Source organism: Penaeus monodon, chromosome 6, assembly GCF_015228065.2.
Source record: "Penaeus monodon isolate SGIC_2016 chromosome 6, NSTDA_Pmon_1, whole genome shotgun sequence".
Lineage (NCBI taxonomy): Eukaryota > Metazoa > Arthropoda > Malacostraca > Decapoda > Penaeidae > Penaeus > Penaeus monodon.
In genome coordinates, this window is record NC_051391.1 from 51,343,857 (window position 1) to 51,356,356 (window position 12,500).

Sequence of the window (12,500 nt, forward strand, 5' to 3'; positions counted from 1 at the left end):
TGAGCTTCGATATTCTCAAAATCTTTGGCTTCAATTAGTTCAAAAGTTGCTGAACCTATGGACATTGACCGCTTCCTTTGTTCAGTGTACAGAATTCCTCCTTTGATTAGTGCCTCTGAACTTTCTGAAACTGTATTTTCAAGATTGCTAGAGGAAGTTACACTACACTTTGTATTATTAGTTTGGACTGTGGTGTTTTGGAAATTTGTATTGGATGTCGTGTTCGTTACAGAGGTCGATGTTTTTGTGGTAGTTACTGAGAATACACTTGGAACCCATGGCTTTTTCTTGGGGGTTTCATTCTTCACTCTGTGCTTCTCTATTTTCTCTATTTCCGCCATGGCTGCCATTTCGTCAAATTTCGCAATGGCAGAAACAATGTCTTTGTCTTTCAATATTTCTACTTTCTGATAAGGCTTAGGAACTTCCTTCATGATCTTCTGTGACCTCGGTAGTTCTGGGCTGTTGCTTCCCGAGTTGAGACTTTCGAATAACTGCGCCCTGCCACTGACATTTCCAAATGATCTTCTGCGAGTAACTTTGGGCTTTTCTTTGCTTATTTGGTATATCTGGTCCATCTGATTGAAAACACTAATCGCACTCCTAACGGCACCGCTAGGTTTTAGTACCTGAGGTTTGGTGTAGCTTTTGGCATAAAAGGTTTTGTCCGCTTCCTCCGGTGTCTTGATTTTCTCCTCGTTTTTTGGACTTTCTTGGAAATTTTGGACAACTCTCAGATCATTGTTTTTTGAGCTACACCCTTCTTCCTCGGTATTTTTGTGTTTATTTTTATTCTTGGTTTTCTTTTTTTCTTTGGTGTTTTTTTTAACTTCCTGATCAGTGATATTTGTCTCGTTGTTCACTGACACAGACGCGATTCCTTCTTGAAATTTAGCGAGTCGTAATTTCCTAATTTCATCTATATCTATGTCCTTTAAAATGTTTCCATGAGCACTTACTTTCATGTTAAATAATTCATAAGACGCCCTTATCTCCTCTTCGGTGAAAGCACTTCCGAATTTCTTTGTCTTTGGTTTTGCACCCTGATGCTTTTCCTCTGAGCCTGAGGCAGAAAAAGCATTCTGGGTGCTTTTACCGTTTTTTGATATTTTACCATATGATGCCTCTGCTTGTGGTAGATTTACATCTTCCAAAACTGGATGATTTTCACCTTCATCTGTTGTGTCATTCTGGTTCCTTACATGTTCATCGAAAGTTCTGAAATATTTCTGTAACTCTACTTCCCAATTGATGTCCTTCCTGTTTTTCCCTGTAGGATCCTGGTCCCTCGTAGGTGATATTCCCTCGCTGCACCCAGCTTCTTCTCCAGTGGCATTTCCTGTCCTTGTGTTCACACCATCTTCGTGAATCACTGTTACTGGACTCTCACTTGAGCCTGTGTGAGGGGAACTCAGGTGCTCCGATGATACGGAATTTCCATCTTCATCCACTCGTTTTGGATTTGATGGCCTTCTCTTCATGCATGCCTCACACTGCAGTCTCCATGGAAGATTTATTAATGTGCAGGTTTCACAGACCCATTTTAGTTTGCGTTCATTGTTTTCATTAATTTCAATGGGCATTGGCGGAACATTACTGGAGGTTGCTTTACCCTGCCAGAAATCGAAACACTCTCGGTCTCTGAAAAATGACAATTCAGCTTTTATCTTGTTTGCTTTCCTCTTATCTGAATATCTTATAGCTTCTTCTTCTTCCTGTTTCCTGATGTTTTCAATTTCTTCTTGCACATCTGCTATCTCCTGTATGATCTCTCTAGCATCAGAGGAATTCAGCCGGAATTCATAATTTGCCTCGCTGATCACCTCTTCATGTACTGAATCAGTTTTTCTTCTCCCAATGACTGACATTGGCATGGACACATCCTCATATATTTCATCTCCTGGTGTTGTTGCAGTCGATGTCATGGACTCAGATGTTTCCAGAATAGTAGAGACATCAGGAGAAAAGAAATTATTCATTCTGAGTCCGAAATTCTTACTCTGTCTACGAAAGGGACCAAACACATCGGACAAGTCTAGCCCGGTGATTTCTTCTTCGCTCTCTTCGGTCCTTGTCTGCTTCCTGTTTTCCACTCGACGTAAAGCATTTGGCGAGTTTTTTGGCTTAACATCAACGGAGGTTCTTGAGTCTTTGGCAAGCTGATAGAATAACTCAGCATCAATGACAGCTCTCTGCAAGGGTGATTCCCGCGTTCGACCAGGTGAACTAGGTGGCTCTGGACTGCCTGTAAATAGATCAGGTAAGCTATCGCATTCCAAAGAATTTCGTAGACTTTCTAAATCCAGCGGGAATAAGTCGTTCCCACTGCAGTTGTCATCTAAGGAATGATTACCATTAATTTTCTCCACTCTGAGCGTAGACTGCTTGGAGTAGCTCTCGGGTAGAGTACCAATATGTTCATTTTTATGGTAGTTGTCTTGGTTTTCATTTCTTCCCATATACCATAATCTTGAAGGTCCAGATTCTTCTTGCCCAGTTGAATCAGAATGTTCTTGTTGTCTGGGCAAGAAATCCCTTTGTGTGAGAATACGTGGTTCACTTGCCTTATAAAACTTACTATCGTAATCCGCTTTCTGTGCCCTCTTTTCCTCTAATTCTCGTTGCATTTGTTCTGAAGCCGCTCTGTCCAGCTCACTTATGCTTGCTAACAAAGAGACTTGTGACTGCCTCTTTTCCTTCTTTTCATCTTCTTTTGTTTTGGTGGGAGATTCTTTGGTGTCATTTTTATTTTTGTTTTTCTGAAATGTTCCTGTAAGGTTTAGTTTCCGTGAAAACTGGATTTCAGGCATCCAGGTATCGTAGACTTTTTCCTTTTTCATTGAGGTCTTGGGATCTTTACTGTCATTTTCCTTCTTTTTCCTCTTATACCAAGGACGAGGTGTGAGAGTGGATTTGCTGTCATCAGAGACACACGAGCTAGATGTAGATCTTACAGTGCTGTGGAGAGCAGAATTCGCACTGCTGCTGTGGGACTGAAGTGTGGAAATGGATGATAAGGACTGAGACAATGAACTGGTACTAGAAACACTATCTGTTGGTCGACCACCTGAACTAGACCCGTCAGCAGAGTAGAGTTTTGCCCCTTTCTCAGATTCTGCTTTTTTATTTTGGTTCTCTTCATTAAATCTCTGAGCGACTGCTTGCACAGGTGGAGGTGGAGCTCTTCTTTTAGTTTTCCTACAAATTAACCCTTCACTTTTTGATTTCTGAAGCCTTCTCCCTTCCGGAACCTCTGTTGTAGAACCAGTAACCGGTATAAGGTCCCTGGAAGGCAAACTGGTGTAGCTTTTAAGTGATCCAGATTCACTTGACTTGGGCGAACCAGGAGGTTGGGGGGCCGGCCTCTTTTTTCGCATGGATGTTGGTCTTGACGAGCCTTCTCTCACGGATGACTCGACTGACGAACCACTTATGGCAGAGACTCGACTGTTTCTTTTAGAGTCTGATTTTAATCTGCTCAGAGAAGATTCTTTGGAAAAAAGTTTATATTTGCGTGAAGTAACAGCCTGAGATTGGATACTGCATGGGGTTAAAATTTCCTTCTGGTTACCAGCACTTTTGCTTCTCATAATTGGTATGTAGGCAAAACTACTCGTGGCACTGGTTAAGCTACTGAGACTTTCACTGCTGTTAATGCTAATCTTGTCAACAGAACCAAACTTCCTCTTGTCTCGATTTCTAAACCATTTGAATATATTTAGAAAGCCATTGGATTTCTGTTTCTGTCGTGCAGCATACTGACTAGATAATTTGCCCATATCACCGGGCGCAGTACTCGTCTTAGTTGCACCAATCCTTTCACCAAAGCTCGTCTGTCCTTCACATCGGAGCGGGGAAAAGGGAGTCTGGATACCAGGTTCTCCATGCTGGCCCCTTCGTAACACGCTCTCAGGCGAAGGCATCCCTGAGGGGGAAGTGGATTTCCTAAGTGGTGATTCGCCAGCATAAGCGTGTGTACTTCGATTACTGACATCTTTAACTTCGCTTTTCGCTCGTCCTTGAGTCACTGATTCCTACTTGCGTCCCATCGCCTGCCGTTCGTTCTAACCTGACATTACCTCTGTTTCCCTCTTGGTCAATATTATTTCGAGAGGTGTCCTGAGCCCCGGTTTGTGTAAGTCTCCCATCCAGAAATTCCTTCTTACTTGTGACTGTTGAGCAGGTGAGAGATGAAGAACAGACTGTTGAAGTACGTGAGTCAACAGAGGTGTGTGTACTGGTGACAGAAACAGAACTATTGCTACTGCCAGCGCCCACTGCGGCATCACCCTTTTTCTTGTGTTTGCTTTCCATTCTAGCCAAAGAGGTGACCACATCCCCGTTACTCTCCAGTTCTGAGCCCTGAAATGAAGAAAAATATATATGTGGCTTTAAACGAGCTTGCATAAAATTCCTAAGATATCCATTTAGTTTAGAAAACATACACACATAAACAGTTATGTTTGTATGTTCTCGAGTGTGTGTGTATGTGTGATATACCTTTTGATCAGTTTTAATGATTTGGTCAATCTGGATAATTCTAATGATAGACATACAAATTTCTAACTTGATATTGTACCATACCATAATACATATTCTGAATATCACGTCTAAAACTGACTGTATAGAATGGTTGCCGTTAGTCCCATACAAGAATGACAGATGCCAGGGGTGTTAAACTTACGTACCCCAACAGGTCATGTATACAAGGACTGCATACTATACGGGCCAAATAACACAACGAAATGTTTTATAAGTGTAAAAGGCTGTTTGACAACCATAGTCACTCCGTTTCGGTGATTCTTTATGCACCAATTATTCTAAAATACTTTTTTGGGGCAAAACTGTATGTAATAACTTACCTTATTCTTGCAAGAGATTTTCTACAGTTGCAATATTTTAAGGAACTCGTCATAAATAACCTGATTAGAATTATGAAGGTGATACCAAACTCTTAATAATATTGATGATAGTAATGGTGAATATACCAATACTGACTGTAATGACAAGAAATAATAATATCAGTAAATATAATAACGACATTGTTAATGATCATGTTAGCGATGATAATGATAATAAAAGGTTTGATCGAAACCTGTCCAACCCGTGAAAAAATTGCTATAAAATGATCTTACTCGTATCAATATAGGCTCTCTACACACTCAGCCAAGAGGTCTTTCCACTGTCGAACACCTTTTTCCGAAAGCTTTTCCCTGAAAGAAGTAAATATTCAGAATACCAACGCTTGACCGATCACGGCGATAGTGATATCGTTGTATTCCTCTCATATTCAACTACTGATACATATAAATATAATGCCGCTGACACTCCCACCCCCATTATCCACAATTTTGGCTCCGATAGCAGAGGAGGACATGAGAGGTTCCAAAGAAATTGCAGAGTAAAATATGAATATACAGAGAATTGGTCAACATATGGTCAGATGCAGGGGGGGGGCTACCCCATTGGGTAGATGCCCCCCAACCCCCGTCATGAGCAACAAAGAATCCATCATGTATGTACAGAAGGACAGAGCGTAGGATAGACATGGGGCGCTCCCGCATGTCAGTCGTACTCTCTTTGATGTTCATGAGCGTGGTTGGGGGACAGCAGCCCCCAGCATTTAACAATATTTTGATCAATTCTCTGTATATTCATATTTTACCCCGCAATTTCCCTGGTACCATCCATGCTCTCTCCTACTATCAGGACCATGACTGTGGAGGTTTGAGAAGAGGGGCGGAGGGGGTCCGCAGGAAATTTCCTACATATATGGGTAATACATGGTGAGAAGAAGCCACTGATATCGTGATGATTGGTCATGCGAAGGTGTTCTAAACAAACGCCAAGAATTAAACTATAATTATTATAGGAATATCAAGAGGGATACAGTTGTGGTCGTCGCCAACCCGCCTTTTCTTTCTCATCACGACGGCCGCCACGCCCTGAATACATTAATATGAACGCGACGAGTCTCAGCGATCTCGGAAAATGAACAAATCGGTGGAAATAAAAAAGAATAGGAAATGCTTTTTAACATTGGGAATTATCAATCATTCTCAATACCGTCATAATGATGAAAAGAATTATGATATTTGCTGGCAGCATAGTGATATTTTTCTCATTATTATTACTTTTACTTGTATTATCTTGGACATCATCTTCATCAAGAATTGTAATCTTTATCATTATCACCGTTTGAATATTACTACTATCATTCATTGTGATGATCTGTTAATGAACATCATATCATTGTTATCATCATATGAATATGATCACGAATACTAATTACTACTATTTTTTCTCTTTGTAACGAGCATTCTCTTTCTCGTTATTATTACTATTATCATTCAAACTAATTGCTGTCATTATCTTTATTATCCGTTATTTCTGTCACCATTATCATTGTCATTACTGCAATTACTTTTATCAATTTCACTCACCATTACTGTTAATAGTATCACAATTTGTATCACTATCATCATCGCCAGCACTCTTTATTATTACTACCATTATCAATCAATACATTTGTTGTGTCAGTTAGTGTCATTTCTGTTATATGGTTGTTATTAGTATCATCGTTGTTATATACTCAGTTTATAATCTTTACTCTCAATCCTATGAATATAATTTTCGCACTTTTTATATCTTTATCCCCACTAGTATACTTTACATAACTTCATTACATCCACGTTTGAGGCTCACTTATTGATGAATACCACAATGCACTATTACTATTACTGGCTTTGATAATATTTAAACCAATGTTCAGCATATTAATTACCATACATATCTCGTTATCGTGACTGTGCAATTCATAACGGGGATATTAATCATTATTATTTCATTTCGAATATAATTGGAAGCCACAGAACAACGATTAGAATCATCAGTTAAAATAGGATTAATTTCATCTTGATTATATTTATGTTTTGTTAATAAAACGACTTGGGAAAATCACACTAGGGTCATCCTGATCAATAAAAAGCCTTTCAGAAAAAGAAAAATCGAGTCAGATATTAATGCCAATGAAATATGAGAGAACAAGCAGAAAAAAAACTTATAAATACAATAAGATGTTGCAAAGGCATCACGATTGCATTCAATCAACTCACTTAATTGCAAGGCAGTTCTGCACAACATTTCTTGTAACTTCGCTGACATGTGCCCAAAACTATTCAAATTCGTTTGCGTCTAATCATAACTGGGGAGGAAAAAATAATGGAAAGATTAAGTAAACGGGAAAATCATGAAAGCTGGAAGAATATAATCATTATATTTTGTTTTGTTTTTCTCTCGTACACTTAAGCGTGTTAGGTAAAATTGGAAATGAAAGGGAGATGGTGGACGGAAGGGAAAAAAAAAAAAAAAAAAAAAAAAAAAAAAAAAAAAAAAAAAAAAAAAAAATCATTGTGACAAAAACTGTTTTGGATGCAAATTCGGATATTACTCCACGTTTTTTTTTCTTTATTTATTTTTTTAAGAATGTCTACTTGGAAAGGGGTGGGGTGGGGGTGTCAGTGAATTAATTTCAAAAGAACAATAAACCGTAAACTAACGAACAGGTTTCGGATAAGTTGAATTTTTAAGAACCTGGCCATCCTCAAGACCAAATAACTGATAAATAAGCAATTAATGACAATCAAATAAGCAAGGAATAGCAAACAAGCAACTCCACTGGGAGAATAAAAAAAACAAGTGTTGCAACTCAACCATTTGTTAAACGGAAGTTCCAAGTTGCAATTTGAGTATTTGCTGCGAGATTATATTACTAATAAATATTGGATTCGATTTGTCATTGGAAGTCATTTGCGTATATTATCTGTTTCATAATTTCGAAACTTTTTACTTTCGTGGAAGTATATAAATAATGTACGTACACACACTCATGGTAAATTGTTCTTCTGCACGTGTGTGTGTGTGTGTGTGTGTGTGTGTGTGTGTGTGTGTGTGTGTGTGTGTGTGTGTGTGTGTGTGTGTGTGTGTGTGTGTGTATGTGTGTGTGTGTGTGTGTGTGTGTCTACAGTGTAGGCACGCACACACATACACGTCATCCAATAAAAGCATTCAAGATTCGTACACACGAACCCTTTCTTTTTTCCCTATTAATCCCAACACCAACGGATGCAAACATGATGATGAAATTCGCAAATCGTTCTTTCCACATCACTTCCCTCTAATGATGCAAAGTTCAATTAATTCACTTCAAGGTTCTACACGCTTGGCAGAGGAGCATACTGCCATGAGATACTTGTAACTTCCTTTCCTCACATCTCCAACAGGCAGTCTGTGGTTCCACATATTTACCAAACAGGAAACTGACAACCGGGAACAATTTTAAAAGAATTTACCCTGAAATAGAATACACGTTCAGCTTTCTTTTTTATCAGTGCCAAAGAAAATGGAACTTAAGAGGGACACACTTAAATTTTATGTGCGAAAAAGAGACGCGGCAGAGGAATGTTGCGAATGTGCTATATTTTCTAAAAACTGTTTGTAAAATGTAATAAAAACAACAATGAAACAAGGAATGTCACTCTTCTCCTTTCATTTCTAAAGTGATTATGGCATTCATCGAAGTGATTGTTTACCTAGCAATTATATGGGATAGAAGTAAGGTGTAACGGATGTAAAAATAGTACTTTTAATATCAGATGGACTGACTACTCTATATGATAAAGCATTATCAGTAACGAATAATAATAATAATAATAATAATAATAATAATAATAATAATAATAATAACCTTTCCAGCGAAACCTCATACGAGTATAATTTCGTTTTGCCTCCATACTGTCTGCGGTTAGACATTTTTTTATTAATTTATTTTTACTATATAGTCTACTTTTTCACAGCATAACTTGATTCTTAGTAGACCTTATCCCCCCCCCCCCCCTCCATCGCTAGGTCATGAAACCTACGTGTTGATCCAACCAGACAGCAGTAAGCCCTACACTAATACTTTGTTCTTGGCAATCTTCAAGCCGGAAATACTTCAGACTGAATATGTAACCTTTTCCTGTATAATGCCCCTGAGATTTTTCAAAAGATTAACACCATCTTAACTTACTGGCTTTTTTTTCCTTTAGTTTCTTTGTTGGGCACAGTCTGGTCATTTATTTTTAAACTTAAAACGGCATAATACAAAACTGAATATGAGAGAGAGAGAGAGAGAGAGAGAGAGAGAGAGAGAGAGAGAGAGAAATTTGATTTGAGAAATTTACTACGTCCAGTTTGTATAACCATACAAATTTAAACATTCTCTTGATTGACGATATTATAACACCCTAATACTTAGTGCTCGATTGAGGACACATACATGACATTAAACGTAACATATATCATATTAGTTATTGTCCAAAAAAGGCCGTGGTAAACAATATACACGATGTCTGATAGTATGAGTTATTCCAACACATTTCACCGGAGAGTATTACAAGTATCATAATCTTTAAAGTTTATGCATTAGTCAGGTTTGTAATATTATTATCTTGTTCATTACCTATCTATCTTGTACAACTTCCGTCAATTTGTTTTCCTTTTGACATGATTCTTAACCATGTACCACTTTTAATCAACTGAACAGCGAGGGATGGGCCGGTTTCTAACGCCGATAAAAGAGGAAGGTAGACTATGTTAATCGCACGACCGTAGAATCTCTCTACTATCGCCCAACATAAAGTCTTGATTCGTAAGCTATGCTGCGTGTATACTGGGGTACCTCAACCTCTGATAATATGATACTTCTTATACATGCTCAAAACAGCATTCTAATACTCCCTGAACATAACAACATTATCTAACACATTATCGAATGGTTCACTTGGTCACAAATATACCATAATATTTTCAGGTGCATTTCACTCATGATTCATTCATATTTATTCATCCACAAGTCTATGGTCCACCAAATACTACTTTTCCCCTTACCTTTGAAAATCGTATCACCATATTTCCGTATGCCTACCACAATGTATAGCTGTTCACTACAAAGTTTTATATATCATCACTGCACATTTATGTAACAAAAACCTGGATAAACTACTTGTAACAATACAGTAATAATACTGCCTTGCGTTCAAGAGTAACTTCCAAGTGTTATTTTTCAGCGAACGGAATAGCGAACCGTAGCGTATGTAGCCAATATGAACTAGGGGAGTGGTTATCTCAGGAACGCGTAACTCTGTTTACAAACTGATAATGGTGGTAAGCTCGAATATACTGTAGTTCTTGGTGTAATAAAGGTACATTGGTTGGACTGAGAGAGACATGTAATAAACTAACGTAGCAACACAGCCTGTGTAATTTAGAAACATAGATCATAGCATATTCTCTGTTTTGGTTTGACACAATGTAATCACTTTAGTGTACTTAAAAAGACACAGATACACACGCACACAAACACACACATAATATACAATTATACACAACATATATATATATTTATATAATGTAATCGATTTAGTGTACTTAAAAAGACACAAGTACACACACGCGCGCGGGCGCATACACACACACACACACACACACACACACACACACACACACACACACACACACACACACACACACACACGCACGCACGCACGCACACCACACACACACACAAACACACACACAAAACACAGTGTGTGTATGTGTGTATGTATATATATATTATATATATACATATATATATATATACATACATATATATATACATAAATAAATATATATAAATAAATATAATAATATATATATATATATATATATATATATATACATGTATTATATATTATATGTATATATAAAATATGTATATACACATGTATTATATATATATATATATATATATATATATATATATATATATATATATGTATACACACACACACACACACACACACACAACATTATATATATATATATATACACACACACACACACACACACACACACACACACACACACACACACACACACACACATACGCGAATGTGTTTCCTTTTTCACCAAGACAGGGTAAGCATACGTATTGTATAAATGACTTAACTAACTGAATCGCTAAACAAAACTAAGTCGAAAAGCAGACTAACAACCAATGGGGAAACTTAAGAGTGTAGAAAGCGTTTATTTTCAAAGCCAAATGTTTTGGTTTGGGGAATCGTCCTCTCGGCCAGCTGGTATTATTTGAAGTCCACGAAATATAAGCTACTGGTACCCCTTTACAGAATGGTTTCCTGTGGCATGCAACTTGGAGTGTGATGACTACTGTTGGAATGAACGTAACGTTGTAGATTTCAATTTGCTGCACTACCTTCGAAACCTATAAATAAGTAATTTGTCGTAGACGAGGTTAAATAGCATGTTTCTCTTAATAACTGCAATCTCTGAGATGATGTATCTATATGTATGCTTCTACGCACGCACGCACGCACGCACACACACACAAATATATAAATATATATATATAATATATATATATATATATATATATATATATATATATATATATATATATATATATATATACATACACATACATACTCGCGCGTGTGTGTGCGGGCATCTGCATTTGTGCGTATACATACGTGTGAATGCACGTGTATATATCCCGCCAGAAATCCACGTGGGGGCATTCCAATACACAACGCCTTGAAACCTTAAACGAAAGAAGGAAAAATAAACAAATGAGGATGAAAGGAAGAGGAAGTCTCACAACGTCAAGTTCTTTTTGACAATCGGAAAGTAAACATGATCTTGCACATGGCTTATGACTCCCACCAACCAGTGTCATTCATTGCCGTAATGGAGAGAGGGAGAGGGGAGAGAGAGAGAGAGAGAGAGAGAGAGAGAGAGAGAGAGAGAGAGAGAGAGAGAGAGAGAGAGAGAGAGAGAGAGAGAGAGAGAGAGAGAGAGAGAGAGAGAGAGAGAGAGAGACAGAGAGACAGAGAGAGCGACAGAGACAGAGAGAGAGAGAGAGACAGAGAGAGAGAGAGAGAGAGACAGAGAGAGAGAGGAGATAGATAGACAGAGAAGGGAAGTATGGGGAATGAGAAAAAGGGAGATAGATAGAGAAAGAGAGAGAGAATGCCAAAAATAAGATCTTAAACAGAACCATAAAAAAGTTACACATCTATAAATAGACAAAAAAATCAATATAATAAACAAATCTATATGCTGTAGCCGTCAACCCACTGTGCCAACGCGGAACTGCTTTTAACATTTATTTATTTGCACAAAACAAACGACCTTCTTTTTACCAGCCGTTCGGAAGTCATTTAAATTCCTGACCCAATTTCTGTTCCAAAAGATGATAAGTACTTGTTCCTTATAACCCGTTACATATATCTGTCAGTGATAGTCTTAGAAATGCATTTTCAAGAATAGATATTGCTTCGTGAGGTCAGCGTTGTAAATAAATAACAAGGCTGCCGCAGAACATTTATTTATAAGACTACACACTCCCTCCTCCCCCAAACACGTAAGTGTTCATGCACGCACAAGCAAGACTGTCTGTT

The 12,500-nt window shown here is 37.8% G+C and overlaps 1 protein-coding gene across 1 annotated transcript in view; it reads right to left on the reverse strand.

Moving 5' to 3' along the window:
• The window catches only part of LOC119574061, a 44,426-nt gene that overhangs the window by 22,297 nt on the left and 9,629 nt on the right, over positions 1-12,500 (reverse strand). The window contains 1 exon segment of the mRNA XM_037921151.1: positions 1-4,362. This exon segment is cut by the window's left edge and continues 251 nt beyond it. Within this exon segment, the coding sequence (XP_037777079.1) occupies positions 1-3,923 (3,923 nt within the window). The 5' untranslated portion in view covers positions 3,924-4,362.